General features: G+C 37.5%; 1 protein-coding gene and 1 pseudogene across 2 annotated transcripts in view; both read right to left on the bottom strand.

Moving 5' to 3' along the window:
* The window catches only part of DMD (dystrophin), a 1,878,371-nt gene that overhangs the window by 1,475,593 nt on the left and 380,953 nt on the right, over positions 1-21,825 (bottom strand). For both annotated transcript variants that reach the window (XM_054566574.1, XM_054566573.1), the window contains exon 7: positions 20,080-20,198. In XM_054566574.1, coding sequence (XP_054422549.1) covers positions 20,080-20,198 — 119 coding nt within the window. The remainder of the gene's footprint in view (positions 1-20,079; positions 20,199-21,825) is intronic.
* On the bottom strand, positions 17,976-18,083 carry LOC129065294 (uncharacterized; annotated as a pseudogene).

The raw sequence follows: 21,825 nt of genomic DNA, 5'->3' as shown, positions 1-21,825 counted from the left end.
TATGCACTTCTTATATCCCACAAGATACATTTCCTTTTGATGGCCTATTGGTGGCCCAACTGTTAATTTATGTCATTAATAATAGAAATAAATTATACATCTCCATTTCCTAACCTTTTCCCCCTGCTTTTATGGGGGGAGGGGGACACGGACAGCACTTTAATTAAAAAATAAATAAAAACATCATTTAAGAAATCATTAATAGCATGAATAATAGTAGCTAGCCCATACTGAATACCACATTATAAATATTTCACATACATTAACCCATTTATTTTTACTGACCACTTTTAACAAATGAGGAAACTGAGGCACAAACTGGTTATGTAAACTGGTCAAGGTCACACAGCTGGTAAGTAGCACAGCCAGGATTTAAAGGAGGACAGTGCAGCTTCAGAGCCCATGCTCTCATCTGGTACATTCAGAAGGCTCCTGTAGTAGGTATTGTAAACGGACAGGATGGGGAGAGTCTGAGATGAGATTTTCTCACTGTTTGTGAGTCAAGTTATCACTCCCTAATCCATCTCTGTATCCTATGGAATGATCTAAGGAAAGAAACCCCATAAAGCTCCCTGTGTCAAGCAGTACTGAAACCTAGTTTAATTTCCCTCGATGGCGAACGTCAACGTTTTAGGAAGAGTAATCCCAGACTTGCCACAGAGCCTAACTGTTCAAGTTCCAATGGCTTTATGACAACTCGTTCAGACCCAAGATAACACCAGGGACTGCACAGCAGAGTACCTCGTTAGCCAATTCTGACCAATCCCTGTCCAGACCAGTCTCAGAAGCATCCAGCACAGTGTGTAAAATCCTCTAACCACTCTTCTCTGATGGCCCTCTCTTGCGAGGCTGTGAAGGTTCTGTGGGAGTAGTGTTCTCGCTTGCTCAGTATATTTAACAAGCTTGGCTTTGGGGGGTAAGCACACTTCCCTGTAGGATTTTGTGGGTGTTTCCACAGTATCATTCATAAACTAAAACTAGAACTGACTGACAGTGAGGAATTTGTCAACAGTGAGAAATGTTCAGTTACTAGATGGAGTCCATTTTCTCTTCTATCCTCTTTTTCTTTTTAAACTTCTCACGAGAGGTATTTTTTAGTTTTCGACGTTAATTTTCTCAGTAACTTGACTTTTAAAAGGTCTGGATCTGATCCATTCCCACAACCTATTCATCTATAGCCCTACATTTGAACTATATGTATATTTCTATTTCCATCCTAATAACCTGTCTGGGATTCAGTTTACACTTGCAATGTGTGATATTTTGATATGTGATCCATCCTGGAACACAGGGAATATGATTGTTGCTGGAAAAACAGATGAAATGGGTAGAAATATAATAAGCAAGCTCAGCCTGAGATCAAGTGGCCATAAAAAGAGAAATTATATGTGAAGACTACGGATATCGGAAATTCCTTAGCAGGAGAAATGGTCTGCTAGCAGACAATGGTTCCAGGATTGTGACCAAAATAGTGATCTGTTCCATTTTGCTAAAACGAGTTATTAAAATACTTTTGATCGGGTAATTAACATTTCCTGAGTACCCACTCATGCAAGCCCTGGGGGTAAACCCTGAGGGAAAGATAACAATTCAAAAGATAGAACTTCTTTAAAACTGTGTAAGTCCACAGCAAATTACACTAAAACACTAATTCCAACCACATTTTGAGTTAATCTGGGTTTATTCCTTCAGAGGAGTTCTTTGAGGTAGTGAACTAATTAATGCAGAATAAATTGTTTCAAGTACAATGAGGAATTGTTCCCCAAGCTTTCCTATTTATGAAACCTCAAAGCTAAACCACTGATCTCCTGAAATGCTTAATTATCTAAACAAAATAAATAAACTCATCTAACCAAAAATACGCTTGTGCATGAAACTGATATTTTACGGTTATGAAAAGTCAGACAAAAGTAGTGTGAAATTAGAACACATTATATTGCATTTTATTCACTGATAAAGTAAATGAAGCTAAATGGGTCATAAAAATGTATATCCAGTTTTATAGGGCATGAGGAATATATAGCAGCATAATTTTTTTTTATTTTTACAGTAATTAAAAGTAAGCACCAAGCCCTACAATTATCTGAGTAATTAGGCTTTCTCAATTAAAAAATGAATACTGATAAGATTAGCTAGATTTCTGGGTCACTTTATTTTGCATCATTATTAATTTATCCAGGTCGGAATCTTACAGCCAGTACTATGGACTAGACAGGGAGTTCCTAGCTGTTAACTGAGGGGGAGGGGTAGAAAATCCTAGCAAGCTGGGGGGAATGAATGGGAGGATGTATTTAAAACAATTAGGACAGCGACTAATGTGTTGCAAACACTCAGTAAATATTAGTGGTTATTATTTTCATCAAAACACACTTTAAGTAAGCAAGGAATCTCAGAAAACTTACCCTAAAAAAAAAGAGGACTCCATAAGACTGCTTATGGTAAGAATTAAATATTCTTTCTCATGTTTTCTTATTCTTCTCGTTAATCTTATTATCCCTTCATTCATTTAGGGAAAATGGCATTTCCTTGCAGATAGGCAAAGTACAATAAGTAACATGAAGAACTTTGAATTTAGGATTTTAGCAAAGCAGTTCTCCAAAAGACATCCACATATTTTAAACTCTTGGGCAGATTATTTCTTTTTACTGGGCAAATCTTTACCTTTCCTATAAGTATTTAGATATGCAAATCAAAGACACTTTTTTGCAAAGGAGGAATTTCAGATGCTTCTCCAAAGAGCCAAACTGATTTACATGCTCACGCAAAGGTCTATAGTAAGAATGGGAGCAATAAATTTCTGCAGGTCAGCTTTATTTTAGAAAACCTGCGTTTTGCTTTGTTTTGTTTTTACAATATGGAAGCACACACCTTTATGCCCTGTGCATATGGTTGCTCAGTGTGGACTGTAGATGGGTCTGTGTGTGCACATGAATGCATGCACATTACTATACACACACATATGTGTACACACCTGTGTAAGTAGACAAGAAGCAATGCCAGTGAGAATTCTGGGAAGAGAGATGCATCCGTTCACTACTGGGAAAGAGTCTATAGATAAAACCTGGGCTTACGTAGTTTAACATAGACCTGGCAGTTGATTATGTTAATAAAAATAGAATAATCCAGTATATATATGGAATACACTGACTACGTTGCATTCTGATGTAATTGACATACAATGCTGCCAGGTCAGAGGTGCAGAAGAGATTCCCCCGAAAAGAGCAGAAATTCCTATTGTCAATGTCCTTCAAAATAGCAGGTTCGGGCAACAGTAGTACCTGTTTAGTTCAGGGAGCCGGTGAACTCCCCTCCACGGGAGTAGTCCAGCAGAGATGGAGGCGAGTTCGGATGGTTCCTAAACTAAGCAGGTATACTATAGGCCAGCTAAGCCAAGGTGTGCACAGCAGAAAACCCTATGGAGGCTGTATGGATTTTCAATTGCTGTGGTAACAACTTCCCCAAAACTTAGTGGATTAAAACAACTCACGTTTATTACTGTACAGTTAAGTAGGTCAGTCTGATGTGGGTCTTGTTACGCTAAAGTCCAGTGTCAGCGGGGCTGTGTTCCTCTCTGAAGGCACAAGGGGACAAGCCTTCTCCTGCTTTTTCTTGCCTGTTCCAGCTTTTAGAGGTCTCCTGTGTCCCCTGGCTCATCATCCTTTTCCTCCACCTCCCAAGTAGCTTACAGATAGTGAGCAACACCTACTAAAGTTACTAGTATATAGGTAAAGAAAATCTGAACCATTCTCACCAAAACCAAAATTGCATGTGTCTGCTCTGCTTCTTCTTTATTCTGTAAATACATAGTATTCACCTCAGAGGCCAGCAAGAAACCTTCATTTATATCTCAATACTATCCGTATTCATGTGGGCTCCCAGTGAAGAAAGTTACTGTTGTTTGCCCGATCCTGGTTTCATTTAAATATTAAATAGCGACATGGGAATAAAAACCAATTTTGAATATATTCTAATGAAAATTATGAAAATGATCAGTTTCTAAGGCAGGATAAATACAAGACATAATTTCACAGGCCATGCTCTCCATTAACAGTTATTAATAGAAAATACTTATTTTCCCATACATGCATTTGATGTTACAATTAGAAACCATGAGAACATCAAAGAAAAAAAGCTGATCTCAAATGCAGTGTGCATACTATTAATAATGACACATTTAAAACAAGACTGAGAATGGTCTGAACATGTATCTAGGAATAAAGAAACGTGCTATTCATTTTTTTAAGATGTTTATTTATTTTTAGAGAGAGGGTAAGGGAGGGAAATATCGATGTGTGGTTGCCTCTCGAGCGTCCCCTACTGGAGAGCTGGCCTGCAACCCAGGCTTGTGCCCTGACTGGGAATCAAACCAGCAACCCTTTGGTTCACAGACCAGTGCTAAATCCACTGAGCCACACCAGCCAGGGCACAAATGTGTTATTATGAGCCTGGTTTAACTAGCAAGATGTATAATCTTCCCAGGTCTCAGTTTACTCAGCTGGGGAATGCAGAGTCAAAGAAAGGCATTTCGGACCATTGGAACAGCAAGTGCTAAGGCCCTGAATTGTGTAATATCTTTGTAGATGCTGTAAATAAAAGGGGTTGGAGATAGAACCAGAAGGAACCAGGGCCAGCAGCTAGTAAGCTCCCCTTGTGGTCCAGGAAAGAGATGAGAAGGAACTGAACTACGGTGGTAGGGAGGGTGGAGAGGCATCGGAGGCTCAGCGACATATTCGGAAAGGATAACCCTCAAGGCATCATGATGGACTGAAATTTAAGAATGACAGGGACTGGGGAATCAACGCTTAGCATATTTCCCTTTACGTGAGTGAAGAAATAATGACGCCACTTACTGTTTTAGGGAAAACTGAAAGAGGCTATCTCTATGAAGATATTTGTTCAAATGATCATTTTCTTGATGAACATAAGGTGCAGAATATTGCAAGAGAATTTCAGATACAGCTTATATTCAGAACAGTTTACATTAAATTACATCTCAAACAACCTTGAACGCTGAGGCAATAAATTGATGAAATATTTTATTGCAAAGAGTTCTCATACTTCATTTTGTCTACATTTAAAGCTACTTAAATGACCAAGTTAAAGGGACTTAAAATATTGATTTATTATTTCGAAAATTCCTGATCCATGCCATTAATGTCAATGCAGACATGGTTGATTCATGGGGGGGAAAGAAACCCCCCCAAACTCACCCATGTGTGTAGAGGACAAATTAGATCATCTTTTAAATAGTCCCAGGATGGTCTCAGTCATTAAAAGCAGAAGGCTAATAAAACAACTCTTCCTACTAAATAATTTTCTGAGTTTTGTAAGTAGATGTCCTCCCTTATGTATTTCATTGGCAATGTACATTAGCTTGATAGAGAAGCAGCTTTTCTATAGCTCTCAAGAAGGTTAAGAACCCAAGGTGCATTATAGGGCAATTTCTCTTGTAAATGTTGACTAAAATAGTTTAAAGAACTTTTTCTCATGTTAGAGGTGATTGATTGCATGGGGTTTAACTTTTAAAAATGCACTGCTCAAGCCTAGGCAAGTCTGTGTGTGTGCCCACGTTAGCTTATGAATCAGTCCTAATGAACAGCTTTAAACACAAGAGAAAAAATCCAGAACTTTTTATTAGAAATCACATGCACTAAAAAGAAAGCAAAGACTAATAAAGCTGATTCAAAATGAGGAAGGATTTTATTATTTAAGAAATCAGTGGACTTTGAAGGAAATAAGGAAATAGAATAGCAGGTTAGCTTCCGGCTCTAAAATCACCTTTACTATTTATTGCATTTAAATCCAGTGAATAAAATCGGGGACTCCAAGTAGGACAAGTGTATCGATCCAGTGGGTTTTAGTTTATTTAACATCCTCCTACACAATTACAATGTATCCACATTTTATCTTGACATAAACATTCAGTCATTTATTAGAAGGGGACGGTATTCCCAAACATGTTTCATAGTTTTAAAACTATTCTACCACATGTTAAATTAATTTGTGGGGATTAGCTCACATTTTGTCGTGTTTAACGTTTACCTATGTACTTTCTTCTTGGTTCATATTAAATTGTCAACTCCTTGGAAGATTCTGTATCTTTTTCTTATTGATGCATTTGGAGTCTACAGCACTCTTTTTTACACTAAGTTGTCCATCAATGTGTTTGATGAATTAAAATGAATTTCTAGTTAATAAAATAATGAGCGGAGGCAAAAAAAAAACTTTAAAGCTTTTTAAGTGTCAGAAAAACATTACAATGTCAGAATTAGAAGCAAGAGCTCCAAAATTTCTAGCTTGTTCATGGTGTGGTTAATCCACCCATTGGGGAAAAATATCCAAGTCTATCCATCCACTTGTCCAATATTTGAGCTCTCTAAAATTGTTCTTTTTCATTTTTTAGACTAATCAATATGCATTCAACACAGTGAAATACACCATGTATTAGCTAAAATAATACTGTTCTATAATAATGATGGAATTGGTTTACATAAGTAACCAATGTTTCCGTTCTGGCTATAAATTCTTATTTTAAAAGTTTCCATTCCTTCTGCAGGACTAAGTTCTCAGAATTATTATGTTTATTTAGTGCCTCTTGATCGATCTGAAGACAGGTTACTTTATAGAAACGAGAACTTTCCTTCAAGCACTGGTTAGCTTTGACTGCCATTTTCCTCACCGGTATATATTAAGATTAAGGTGAAAAAGAATGGGGGAGGTATCAATTCTTTCCTTTGCAATACATTTTGTTTTGCTTAAAATATATGTTTCCATTTACTAAGAATACACAGATACTATCATTTAGTAGAAAATTTATATCTTATATTACGGAAATCTCACTGGAACTAATATTTTAAACCAGATTTATTATTAAACCAGCAGAAAAATATAATGATTAATTTCTCCTCTCCTGGTTCCTTACTATTTTATATTTTATGCTTTTTGTCTCACTTTTACCATGCAGTTGTTCTAAGTTTTGGTGAAAGAAAAACTGGAGACACAAAAGTATGGAGAAAATCACATACAATTATTTAACTTTTATCCAGGAGCTTATTTCTTGTTTCTGTATCTGCTTATTATATTTTGGAGTGGGTAGAATGTCCTCATTTTTTAGTGTTTTCTAAACGAGTTTATGATCCTGAACCAAGGTTCTCCAAATACTCAAGTACTCAATAATTCTTAGTGTTCTAGTCTTTCCGCACCTCCTGCTATCTATGTTCCCACTCCCTTCAATTAACAACTACAACAATATCTTGATCAACTCTTATGTTTTAGGTGAGGTGAGGTGCATTTATCAAGGGCTTCGCCATGTACTCTTGCCTGCTGAATAGCATCGATCTTTAAATAAATCAAAATATTTCTCAAGAGCAGCCGAAAGATCCACTCCTTTCCCTGAGGTGAGCATATATTCATTCCACTTAAAATGTTTTCACCTACAGTGTCTCTCCTGATAGGACATTAATGAAACAGTTTTTAAAACACTTTCCCAAGGTGTTCACTTGCCCAACTGATTCTATACGCACTCAAGTTCTCAACTGCTCAACTAATAAATTCATGGAAAGAAATGTGCCACACAGAGAAATGTAGATATTCAAGCCTAGGTAAAATGTACATTTTTACTCAAGTCTTTCTTAGGATAATGATCCTGTCTCACTGTTTTTGTTTTGTTTTGGTTTTTTTTTCCTAATCAGTATTTGAGACCTTCCAATCTAGATAAGAGATATTCACATGACAAGCTGATGAAGAAACATTTGAAATAGTGAGATGTTTTGGCATATCTTAAGTGACGCTTTTGCATTCTCTATTTCTAGAGTTAACAGAGAGAGAGAGAGAGAGAGAGAGATTGAGTCATAGGTGGTTCACATGTCCCTTTGATAACTTTAATGTGGCTTGGATAGGATCGCAAACTTGCAATACTTGTAAGCATCCTACCTCTTTGAATAACTAACTCTTCTCTGAGGGTGACATCATAGTAAAAAAACAGGATCCAACATCTCTCTTAGTCTGGCTCCAGCTTGTGTGATTTTTGTATTTATTTCAAGTGCATCAGGAATCAACTGATTAATGTCCCTCTATTCTTTTTTAAAGTCTATTGGCCATGCAATAAAAAGAGTAACTTTTCAATCGATGCAAAGGAAAAAAATTCAGGGAAGAGGACAGAAACATTCTGTATTACAATTATTTTCTGTAATCGGTACAAGCAGAAACTATTGCCTCCTCCTCACTAGCTGAATAACGTGAGCAAGTTACTTAAAGCCTGCCGTTGTAAATGGCCATAATAATAGTGTCCCTTCTAGGGTTGTTGTGGGAATAAAATGAAATTATACCTCTAAAATATTAATGACTGTGCCCAGCACTTAAAATGTTAACTAAATATTACACCAGATCACATCAACATTACTGTACAACTGTTCCTCCTGGTTTCAAAGACATGTTTTTCTGAGATGTTTGGGAACCAGTACAACAACCCCACACATTCTTAAATACAGTTATGGTTGCAGAATAAAGGCCCCTTATGTTTTCACAAGTAGGTAGGCTAATTAGTGTCCTACAAATACTATGACAATTATAAGAATAAAGTATTATGATGATAAACCAGCCTTCAGGAGAACTGTTAGAGACCTTCAGTATGACTGCCGGAGGCGGGGCGGGGGCGGGGGGGCGCCCGCGGTGGAGGGTGTGTGTGTGTGTGTGTGTGTGTGTGTGTGTGTGTGTGTGTACTATATCACCGCTGGGGAATTCAAAGCGTAGTTCAAGTCTACTGTGACGTCTTAGATAAGACTCTGGATCTCAAGGATGTAAAGGACCACCATCCAGAAATTGAGCTGTGAATCACCAATAGCCCCTCCGATCAGGGAACTGGAGTACGTGGAAAGGTCACAGAGAGAACAGTGGGATTTAAATTATTTACTTTGGGGAGAGTCGGCATATATCCCAGAGGTAAGCAAAATAATTAGGAAGATCAGCTCTCGCTGATTAAGATAATTTATAGGTATAGAAAGGGAAGTAACATGGAATTTCTGCATTATTCCAGGCACCTGACTATGCATACTTTACAGGTATTCCTTAACTTAATCCTCATGGTAACTATACCAGGTAGATATTATTGATTCTACTTTGCACATGACCAAAACTGAGGCTCAGAAAGCATCCCAGTGCCATATAACTAATTAAAGACAAAAACAGGATTTCCATCCAAGGCTAGTTGCATCTATAAATAAAAGGTTAAAATCAGGCCTGCAAGCTTGCTGGGAAAATGACCAGAGAATCTTGTTTTCTGAGATCCATGGAAGTAAGATAATTGGGAAATGTTTGCTAGACAGAACTACTCTTAGACTAGTGGGGGAGGGCGCTATGAAGTGACACACGGGCCTTATCCTCTGGGACTAGAGTGGCAATAAATATTGGAGGGAAATCGAGGCTGCAACTTCTTTGTGTCAAGTGGCCCACACAGACCTTGGCTCTTGTCCTCAGCAGCCATGGGCTCTCCACATGGAAGAGGGGCAAACGTGTGTTTTGGTTGCTGCTGGGTCATCTGACGACATAAGGATTCGGAGCCAGAGCATCTCCTGCCTAGGATCCTTCTATATAAGTAAATACAGTAGCAGATTACATTCTATTGCATCTGTGAGTGTAATTGCCAATTTGGTCCCTTCACGACTGCAGTGACATTGTAGACTCCAATGACCGTTATATCCTGTCACTTAAAAGTCATATACCTGGCTGAAATACCGACTGTTTAGTTAAATTAACCCTAGAGAAGTGGCCGTTGATGAGAGCCAACCTATTTGAGGCATTAATGGCACAGATCATGAAGTTCACGGAAGTCATCTGCTTCTTTTAAATGGGCCTATAGAATCCCCAACTTTTACTCTGAAAAGATTTTACTGCCATCTTGAAGTTCTTTACTTTTCTTTTATTATCCCTTAGCTATTAGGATTGCATCTGGAGGCTTTATCAGCTGTGCCAATGAAAGAGATACTTAGTGGCTAAAAGAGGGATCATCAAATCCCTCATGACATGGCAGAGTGATATTAGGATCAAAACGAGAGAGGAAGAGACAAAAGGAAAAATAAATAAAAAAGAACAAAGAGTCAGGGACCACCTCTGCACAAAGGTGGTCCTAGACAACCTTTGGTGGCATCAGGATGTGAATGACAGCACCATTCTATCACAAAATGTGTGCGAAGCAGCAAACAAGCAATGGACAGAGAGAGAGAGCGCACACTGTGTGGACGGGAGATAAACTAAGTCCCTTAATCCTAAAGAGAATGTTTTGGTAGCCAGTCTAACGTGACAGCTAGCCTATTTCTATTTTATCTGGCGGACAAAGCATTTCTCATTAACAACAGGGCTGTTGTTAATAAGCAAAGCCGCAGTAATTGAAGATCTGAGCAGGAGGCTTAGTTACTTCTTAAGAAAACACTAGAGGTCTGAACAAAACCTGGAACAACAGATTGCGGGTTTTATTCTCTGCAAAGGCGCATCTCATGGAGTTCTATTGCAGCTATTTTTACCTGGGCTATAGAGAGTAGCCTCACCTGATGAGCTTTTAGACATCGCTGATGTCGGGGCCCCACCTCAGACAAATGAAATCAGAATATCTGCTCCAACCCCCATGTTTTCTTAAATCTCCCCCACGTGATTTTACTGAGCAATCCTGTTGGAAATAGCATGGATGGAGAAGAGATCGATCTGACTTGATTGCAGCTCATCTATCTATTGGCCCTGTAATCTTGGTTTCAGTAAAACTCTCTAAGCCTCAGTTTTCTCATCTATAAAATCAGGATAAATTGCCCTTCAAATTCTGTAAAAAAAAAAAAAAAAAAAAAAAAGGATAAAGTATGTGAGGTTCCTAGAGCATCGGTGACCTAGTTAAATTTTAGTGCTATTTTTACCAAAAGGAACTCTGGGTATTTGCGTTTGTATCACTGGTGATCAATTAGAAAAACTTTTGAGGGAAAAACTGTGCTTGGATTTGAGGTAAACGTTTATTCAGCAATACTGAAAACAATCTCCCAAAAATGATACTGTGGAACGCGGATTATTTCTAAAAAGTAAAAACACTGCGTTTCAACCACCTGATTAAAATTTCATAACCCATAATATCCCCAAGCACTTAATAGCTGTAACACTTTTCTCCTCTCTCAAGTGGATGGCATTCGACCCACTAACCCCACCAGTTTTCAGTAAGACAACAAATATAAGTATACAGTTTATTACTTTTAAGTATGGCCATGAGACTACTGTAAAGATTCTGGTCTTCTACAAGGATTAAATCCCATTTTTATGAGACTTAAACTATCCTGTTATAAGAGTTAAATGGCATCTACCAAGACCCCAGTTCATTATTATTTTCCACAAATATTATTGTAAATGAATGTCCTTTAATCTTGTATTTCATATTCCAGCTGTTAAATGGCCCATGCATTTTTTATATAGAGAAATTATTTAATTGGAAAATAGATGTATAACCTGATATCTATTTTGGTAGTACTCAGTTTCAATATTTTCAGATATTCACTGGCAAGTTTCATGATATCTTCTATAATTTTTTTATCAGTTAATTCCATTATGAAGATGGTGAAATGAATAAAAATACCCAACTATAAGCAACATATGCTTTACTTTCAATTATTATTGATTTAATGAAAATGTCACAGAAATTTCAACACTATGCCATTTTATCATTATTTGCTATCATTATTAAATATTCAAAATGCTTTGGATTAAGGCTACACCCTTCTGTGATCAATAAGCAACACAGCTATCACTTATTCCATAGGGTGCTATCAGCCATTTTGCTACCACCACCACTTTTAAATTAGTAAGTTTAATTACTCAAACTTACTATCTCATTTGTTACTTCATAGCTGAGTTTCATTAAAAATCAACAGAAAATGAGCAATAAATTTCTTTTGATTTTTCTCAACAGTCTAATGAACTCCTAGTGATGATGTATGTGGGGACACCACCCACAACATTTCTATTATATGTCACTTAGCATTGGAATGGAGCGGATGGATTTCCCAACTGTTCAATTTATAGGTGTCCTATCAGTCATTCAATAACATCCATCGTAGCTGTATAGGCCTAACATGTTGTATTTTTCCCATTTATTTAAAAATAGTTGTTAAAAGCACCCTGGTAGCTGAAAAGAGATTTTAGGCAAGGATTTTACTCAAATGCTTCTGAACAAATCCAGTATAGAACTTCATCTGCAATGTAAATCTTAAATCACATGGTTAGATTATACTTCATTATTTAAATTCCGCAATCAAGTGAAAAACTGTGTTACTTAACTATAGCCATGAGTGATATTTATTTTATCTGAACAAGTCAACTCCTAGGAGAGATTAAAAAATATATAAATAGGCTGACTGTTCTCCATGAAGTCAAAATTGTGATAAATTACAAAAGAACATAAGAGTAGTTTAAAAAAATGCCAAGTTATGTTATAGAGGCTAAATCAAGGCCCGATGCATACAGATATTATTTTTAGTATTTTGCACATTTCCTACTGTCTAAGTGGGTAAGTTTGGGACGCTTACATCCAATCATTTCAGTCAGCTAAACAACAGAAATGGATCAGCAGAACAAAAACTGCTTCAATTTATTAGTGATTGGTTCAAATTATTCTGAAAATATTCAGTTTTCTATGTTATCTGTACCGAGAATAACAGCGAACACAGACTATCAAAGAGAGACAGCAAATTCACATTCATTTTCTTTCTCTCTCTCTTTCTCTCCCAGCCCCCACCCCTTTCTCTATCATATGCCCTTGTTAGATGATCAGGCTACTAGGAAGTAGGTGTTAGAATACTTTTTAAAAATTTCTATGGGGACAAGAAACGGAAAGGTTCTCCCTCAGGAAACAGCAGATTGCAAGGTTAGTATCTTAATGTTAATACAATATCCATATTGCAATCTTAAAATTATCTTGATTTTTTGGTTAATTATTTATATACTATTATTTGTAACCTTTTACCCATGTTGAGATTTTCATTTAATTATTTTGCTATGTATTACTTTCATGTACAAAGTACTGCCTCCTTGTCCCTTAAGCATTTTTTTTCTATTGTAGTGATGAGAAATCTGAGGATTTATTAAAATCAAAGTTATTTTCAAGTCAACTGCATTACAGTATATTAAAGCGGTAGAGGATAGTTAAGACCAATAATGCAATGTGCCTGCCCATGAAACAGAAAAGTAGCAGGGGCGGGGAGTAAGATTTAGGATTAAACCCAGAATAGTCAAGGGTATTCTAGTAAGTATCCTTACTCAAGTGATATGCAGCCTAGGAATATTTCAGTCACATTTTTCTGGACTTCTGTGTTGGCCATCAGTTTTCCTAAAGCCTCACTATGTATCAATGCTAGTCTCTATTCGAACCAATGCTAATAAAAGGGTATATTTAAATTATTTAACACGGTGCTTTCAAAATTCCTTTGCTGAAAGGATGTGCTAAATATATACATTAAGCAAATGAGAAAGCAGCGCTAAATCTATTAATGTACCCCATTCCTTTGCTAATACAATAATGACATCTCTAATTTGTTCATTGCAACTGCAATACACTGAAGTTCAAAAATTAAAGAAATCGTTTCATTATTATTACATTTAACACTATTAAATTATATAATTTGGTTTTAATGATCAAATTTTAATATTCCTTAAAAAGAGAAACCCTGGAAAAAGTGGGCTCCTGCTGACATAGTGGGAACATTATTTTGCTATTATCATATCTGCAGAAGCAGATGGTGATACTTTCTGTTTTCCAGAGCAGAATAACTAGACTAAGAGCTCTTCCTCCAAGAAACTCAAGATTTCGTTGTAGATAATAACTTCTAGTATCTCTAAAGACTCTCTGTCAGACATAATGATATAAATAAAGAATCCAAAACAGTACAAAGGACTATATATTTTCTATAGGTTACTTTGTTATCAAAAAAGCCAATTGCCATTTTTATTTACATATGTGCCATTAAAATACTTTTTAATTTAATTTACTGGGGTGACATTGGTTAATAAAATTACATAGGTTTCAGGTATATAATTCTATAATACATCAGCTGTATATTGTATTGTGCATTCACCACCCCAAGTCAAACCTTCCATTGCCATTTCTCTCTCCTTTACCCTTTTCTACCGCCCCCACTCCCTTTCCCTTTGGTAATCACCACATGCCAGGAGCTGACCTGGCCCTGCTGTCTGACAAGGTCGCAGAGGGACGTGGGCAATCACAAGGCAGATGTCCAGAAGCTCGACTCTTGGGACTTTCCTGTTTACTTCTGGTTATAATCCCCCTCTTGGGGGTACGCCTGATTGCTCATAGAACAGCCCCTTTGTATGGTGTTGCGGGGATTCCAAGGAATGAGACAAATAGGACAGGGGAAAAAAGAACTGATCTCTCAGCCCTGTACCCCATTTAAAGAAGTCTCTAAGAAAATTAGAGGGCAGGAATTGCAGGCCCTCATACAAGCCACAAAATCACCCAAGCCTGCGGGCTATCGGGCAGCTCCCAGGGGGGAAGGAAACACGGGAAGCCCCAGGATAAATAAAGCCCCGGGGAAAACGGGGAATGTAAATATGGGTGCCTGAAACCACTGTCGAACCATTGCCTTACACAGGGACATACGTGGACGGAGAAAGAATGGTAGTGAAAAATGGAAAACGTGTGAGGTGGCAGGAATCGAGCTTCCTAGAGGCCTTGGCACGATCAGGACCGCCCACCCCCCGCCCCCGCCAGTGTTATAGAATAAAGGAATCTAGGAATGCTATTAGGAAACAATTAAATAAGTATTATCGAGCAATAGGGTGCTGGTATTATATCAGAAATTATGAGTGAAAATGTGCCAAACAGGGGTAACCGCAAGACCTCTGAAAGGCTTCCGCAAATAACCTTTCCTGAGTATGCTTTAGCAGTATAAGCTTTAGGACTTAAATGCTTAGTTAGAAATATAGACTAAGAGTAATGCAAATAAAGTTCAGCACAGAGGTAAAAATAAGTGGGGCTTTAAAACCCCAAGACTATGTGGTAAGGGAAACTGAAAGAACTGACGTCTGATTTATGTTAGTACTTAACCACAACTTATGTAATGTCTGAATATAAATAAAGGACTGCCTGCGTGCTGCAGACAGACTGCCTGCAACGCCCTACCTGGCCCCTCATCATTTCACTGCGCCGACTCCGTCCATTCCAGTGGGACGCTGAAGGTTGCTGGAGCGGGACTCCAGCAACCACACTGTTGTCTGTGTCTACGAGTTTGGGATTTTTTTTGTTTTTTGGTTTTGTTTTGTTTTGGTTTTTTGTTTGGTTTTTTTTTTTTTTTTTGCTTAATCGTTTCACATTTTTTCACCCAGCCCGACATCAATAAGTCATCTAAAAATTGCTGGCGAGGATGTGGAAAAAGGGGAGCCCTCCCGCCCTGTTGATGGGAATGCAGACTGGGGCAGCCGCTGTGGAAAGCTGTATGGACTTACTTCAAAAATTTAAAATGGATCTGCCTTACAACGCAGTGATTCCACTTCTGGGGATATATTTGAAGAAACCCAAAACACTAATTCGAAAGAACATAACCACCCCAATATTCATTGCAATGTTATTTGAAATAGCCAAGATCTGGAAACAGCTCATGTGCCCATCGGTAAATGAGTGGATAAAAAAGCTCTGGTACATTTACACAATGGAATACTACTCGGCCATAAAAAAGGAAATCTTATCTTTTGCAACAGCATGGATGGAACTGAAGAATATTATGCTAAGTTAAAATACTTTATTAATGTCTAAAAAAGAACAGTTTGCACTGCAGAGAACTTCGCTCTAAAGAGTGTGAGAAAGTTAACATATTAATTTCTAGTTGAAATATTGTACACATGAGGAATACCAATATATTCCAACCTCATTAAGTTTTCTGAAAACAAAAGTATTCTACAGTGAGTTCTAGGAAAAAAAAAAAGCAATCTAAACGGTATGAAAGGAGTGTGCATGTTCATAAAAACTTCTAGTTATTTAAGTTAACAACATCCTTCTAAGTTGTATGCTTTTACTCTTTCAATTTCACTTAGTACAAACTACTTATTAAAGTTTCCTCTTTGAGGGTACCAAAATGTGATGGCTGGAACAAAGATGGAAGGGAAAAAAAAAAAGAGCACACGTTTGCATAACTGATATCAAACCCAAATAAGAGAACGTAAAGATAGAAAATCTTCTTCTTAATAGAAAATGTTGTATGTTTGCCCCTGAACATTTTTTTAAAGACCAATAAATTGAATGCATGTAAAGTTTCGTCTGAGACCATTTCAGGAGTAAAACTTCCCAAATGGCAGAGCTAATGCTTGCAAAAGTAGACTCTAAAAACAACTGAAGGGTGATGCTGGGATTAGCCAAGCAGAAAATAGCACCTGTGTCGCCATCCTCAAGAAGTTCAAATGAAGTGAATAAAACCAAGCTAATTGGTGTATAAATGTCATTTTGAGGTGACATATATTTCCCACAAGCCCAAGTGTTCATCAGATTTGACTCTCATCATTACTGTCTCATTTTAAAGTTACTCTGGTTAAAAAGTGAGGGCATTTCCACATCATGTTGCATATTCCAAATGGAAGTGACATACTACGGTGACATGTATGCAAAAGTCATCTGTAACAGGCACACTCTTTTATCCCACCCTTTTTTATTCCTTTCAAAAGAACATTTGCACTTTGTTATTCATGAGAAAAATCTGACAAAGCATTCCCTTAATGCAGAAAGTGTTGTATGGATTGGCAAACAAACCAATTTGGAAGCAGAGAGTGTATATGAGACCGACAACATACGTACCATGCATGTCTTATAGAGAAATCATGATAGAAAGTGAATCATCTGATTCATAATAGGCTATATTCTGAAGGAGATAAGCTTTTATATCTATAAGCATAAAGATGCATATATTATTAAATAATTTAACCATAGTAGTACTTATTTTTGCATATGTTCACATTTAAACACACCAGAAACAGTTCCTGAAATTGCTTATGTTAATACAACTGCTACTCATTTTTAAAAGGCAATTCCATTTAAAACCAAACCTTGGGTCTCAAAACACCAGTTAAGTCCAAACAAAGGCTAACAAAGTTTCTATATGTAAGATATGAAAACCTTGAAATTATATTTCAATGACTTTTTAATTCATAAACAAACCCAAACAACAAAGCATATGTTTAAAGTTCTAAAACCACTTTTGGCAGGTATTTCTGAAGCTAAATGTAACTTCAGTCCCCTCATAATAAAAATCTCTCCAAACATAAAGCAAAATGTTTCATTAACCTCCTAAGGGGCATATTAGATATGAAGTAAACATGGCTTTGGAGAATAGCTGACATAGCCATGTATAAGCTAACGAATCAATATTTGGTTAAATAAAAATATGAACTTCTCAATGGTAATTACCATACGAGGCATGAAATATATCCATGGTTCTCCCCTATTAGATACATTGGAGAGAGTGTTCTAAGTCTTAGATGCTAAGAGGTGCTATTCTGTCTCAGCAAATAAAACTCCTTATGATTTAGTTGGTATTGTTTCTTTCAATTATTATTGATATCATTGCTTGAAAAATACTGAGCAATAATTTTTAAATGCATATTTGGGTATTTCCCTAACACACTGGCAGAAACTGAGAGATATCAAAAAGTGTAAGATTCATGCTGAATCAATCCTCATCTTATTGTCAGCCATAAATTAACAAACCATTTTAGGAGACAGAATGTGCTTTGAATTGGAAAGGAGTCCTTAAGTAGAGAGGTTTTTCGGATTGAAGACTTCATTGGCAAAATGAAACCATAACCAGTGGTTTTATCTCTATTAATCAGCTTGCATTTCATATTATATCTGGTTGCGTTTTAATCATCAATCGGGGCTAGCATACCGGTGTTCCTATAGTACTATATGATGCACATGCATTACAGCATACACTTTCCATTTAGGAGAACATAAGGAGTTGGGTATATTAGGCTATTTTATGCTATAAGACACATTATTTATGTTAAACTGATAAGAACAGATACTACACTTGATCTTAGCCAAAAGGCCGAAGAGTGATAAAAAAATACATTATTTATGTGTCTGCCCTTTTCTGATTACAGGCTCATCAATCTATACTTCTGAATTTGATGTGGATGCCTAGCTAGCTATCCCTATTCCATTGATTCAAAGGAGGACTCTAAGATCAAAAGCCATTTTATCACTTAACGAGAAAAATATCTATTTCAAACCTACTCTTCGTTATTTTATGAAAGGATAGGGCACACACAAGAATAACTACAGCATATATTCCAGATAAGTGGAACTGACTACCACATGGGCATTTAATGGAAAACCAAAACACTATTAACAGGCTTATCTTTCAAATCCATATACTGTAGCTCTTGTTCTCAGGGGTTGGCGTACATATTTTTATTGCGTCTGCACTCTCTACCTTAATGCAGTATGAAAAAGCATGTAAATGAGTCGAAGTAGTCAAGAGTGAGATAGCCCTCCCCTCCCCCACAGAACCACGAACCAAACTGAGACAGGAGGAATGTGAGTCACCTACTGAAGCAACAAGAGGTTAAGGGAGTCAGTGCTCAGCTACGCATTATCTAAAGGAGGAGAAACATTTGTAAGGAGCTTAATCTGATTCCAACCTCAGAAACACATTTGCATTGTTATAACTTTCCTCCCCAGGTGCAGGTGCTTACCAAGAGCAATATATTGATCAATTAGATATATGTATTCTGGTCAATGGAATAGTTAAATACATCATTTAAAATGGCTGAATTGACATTTTGATGGATATATCCTTTTTTGAGCTCCTTTAAAGTTAACTCCCCCACTGACACCGCCACTGCCACCAAATGGATCTGCTAACAGTAAGATGAGGCGGTCAGGTTTCCGGCTCTGCGGCCCCGAGGATTTGATTCTGGTTGACCAAGGATTCCCTGGTGAAAGGCTGTCCTCTGAGTTATTTCTGAGCTCTTCACCACCACACGCAGACCTCCTTATTTGGAACTGATTCCATATTCCAAAGACCAGTGAATTATGTAACCCTACCCCAGTGTCAGCTTGGATCATATCGCAGGTATCAATCCCCCTGAAACTGCTTCTTTAACTTCTGCTTTTAGAGAGCGGTAAAGCCTCCAGAAAGTGAGAACAGAGCCTTCGATTTCAAAGAGTTCTCGGGAAACAAACAAAGAGAGTGCCTCTTGGGCCAGAAGGAAAGCAGAGGTGGGGAATTAGTATCCCTCTAATCCTTGTGCCTGCAGGGTATGACCATGTAGCACCAGAGATAAGGATGAAATTGACTTAAGTGTAATGTAATAAAACTATAAATACAGTGCAGCCTGTCAACTAAAGAAGCAGAAAATGATAACCATCCAATGGAGGACTTCCCCAGAGTAAAAAATTATAACAGAAGCAGTGCCAGGAATAGATTTCCTGATTTAAACAGTAAACCATGCTGCCTTTTATGGAGTATATGAATGAAATTGGCAAGAGTGGCTAATTAATTAGAGCTGATTAGTGTATCAAATCTCTTGGTAGAATAAGCAAAACATGAACTTTTTATTATGATTTGGAGTCAATGTACTCTAAATGTAGTAAGCCCCATTCACGAGGCATATACATTCCAAACGCATTTTTTCCCCCATTTTACACTTCAGTTTTAGATATTGTTATTTTGAGACAATCACAGAGAACAATTCCTAATATACTGCAAGAACACAGAACATTTTAAATACATCTGGACTACAGAAAGAAATACAATGCATAGTTTCTACTTTGTGCTTAGTTTGTGGAACTGTTAAGTCTATGGCGACAAATATTTAAGCAGGGGTGTCCAACTCACGGCCTGCGGGCCACAGGTGGCCCAGGATGGCTATGAATGTGGCCCAACGCAAAATCATAAATTTACTTAAAACCTTTTGGCTCATCGGTTTTCATTAGTGTTTGTGTATTTAATGTGTGGCCCAAAACAACTCTTCTTCTTCCAGTGTGGCCCAGAGACTCCAAAAGGTTGGACACCCCTGCTTGGAGCAGAGGTAGCCCAGAAATGTACCAACCTTCAGGATCCAGTAGTTTCTCTATGCCTAATTGGTGTTTGGCGATGTTGAATGCATGTTCCAGTCTTTGTGTGGCTGACTGCTGGCCAACCACACTATTCCAATCAAACAGGTCTGGCCTGGAAAACACACACACACAAAGACAAATATAAATCAGTGTAGAACGTTTCAAAAATTCACTTCAATTCCGGTTTTTAATAGACAACCCATGCCTATAATCCTTAAGAGTGGTGCTCTTCATTATCCTTCAATAAAGTTTTTCATTTAAACAAGGTACAATTTTAATTAAAAATCCTAACGGAAACAAAGCAGATTGTATTCTCCCTTATCCAAGCAATAAAAATGTGTTAATCAAATCTAATCTCATGGATTTGAATACCAGCCGCTTGCTGGGGACTTGCAATTATGCAAACCGAGTCCAGACCTCTTTCCTGAATTCCACACTCCAGAGCCATCTGCTGACTCAGTATCGTCACTTAAGAGTCATCACAAGACTCAAGCGTCCAAAACTGAGCTCCTGATATCCACCCCATCCCACTCCTCCAAACTCACCTATTTCTCTTGAAGTCCTCTCCTCCTCACCAACCAAGGATAAGTTCAAACTTGCGGTTTGCTCAGACAAGTAACTCTGGAGTGAACTTTGATGATGTTTTCACTCTCCCACAAAACTTGGCTAGAAGTCTATCCAGAACTCGACCATTCCTCTTTATCCTGCTGCCCTCGCTTAACCCAAACCCACCACTTTATTTCTCATGGGCCGTTACGATAGCCTTCTAGCTGCCGCCGAACTCCCACCCTTGTCCTTGTTCATCTTTTCTTACCAGCGCTGCCACAGTCATCCATTTGGTTCATCCATTTTAACATTCTTCTCATTCCCTGCTACTGGGGAGTAAAATTCACTGATTTAACAAGGCCCTTGCCTGGTCTGGCACCCCTTGACTGTATCGCTTGCCTCTCTTCTCATAGTCCTCAAACTGGCTGGATAGTTTTCGGCCTCTGCTGTTCGTCTTGCCTGGCATTCTCTTCCCCCGGACATCAACATAACTTACCCCTGAACATATGTTCGGTCTTCAGTCCAGTCACATAACTGGTGAGCGCTTCTCTGCCCTCCCACCGTCTCAAATTACTCACTCCCAAATCAAACTTACACTGATTTCCTGTCCCTCTTAACTGGTCTATATATTTCTCATTAGCACTTACTGTACTCTTTAACATTTTATATATTTTAATTAACCTTCTTTGTTTATCTGTCTCCCCAGATGGAATGTAGGATACAGAATTATATATATATATATATATATATATATTTTATTTTTTTTTTTTTTTTTTTTTTTGCCAGTTTTGTTCATTTCTAGAAGCCAGCCTGACACATAGTCGGGGCTCCATAAAGATTTCTTGACTACATCAGAAAATGGATGAGAACATGCTGTATTAGCATCACTTTACTTGATAATAGAGGAAACACCGAGTGTAAGAAGCAGTTCTTAGCCTGTAAGGCTTTTACAACTAATAAGGAAAAATGCGCACATCACAATAAGTTAAATAAATTCTAAATGTGAAAACTACAGATAAGGCTTTTTAACATCTGAGGAGGTCAAGAAAGTTTTTCAAAGCTTAAGGGAGTCTTAAATAGTGATTTGGGTTTAGAGTTAAGAAAAGAATTTGAAAATGAATTCTAAGTTGTGTGGATATTAAAGAACCAAAGTTCTTAGGGAAGAAAAATGTGCAACATGCTCAGTCAGTTGA

Source organism: Pteronotus mesoamericanus, unplaced genomic scaffold, assembly GCF_021234165.1.
Source record: "Pteronotus mesoamericanus isolate MK-2021 breed Mesoamerican mustached bat unplaced genomic scaffold, CSHL_Meso_final contig_173, whole genome shotgun sequence".
Classification (NCBI taxonomy): Eukaryota; Metazoa; Chordata; class Mammalia; order Chiroptera; family Mormoopidae; genus Pteronotus; species Pteronotus mesoamericanus.
Note: the sequence above shows the minus strand (reverse complement) of the source record. Positions and strands in the feature narration are given on the sequence as shown.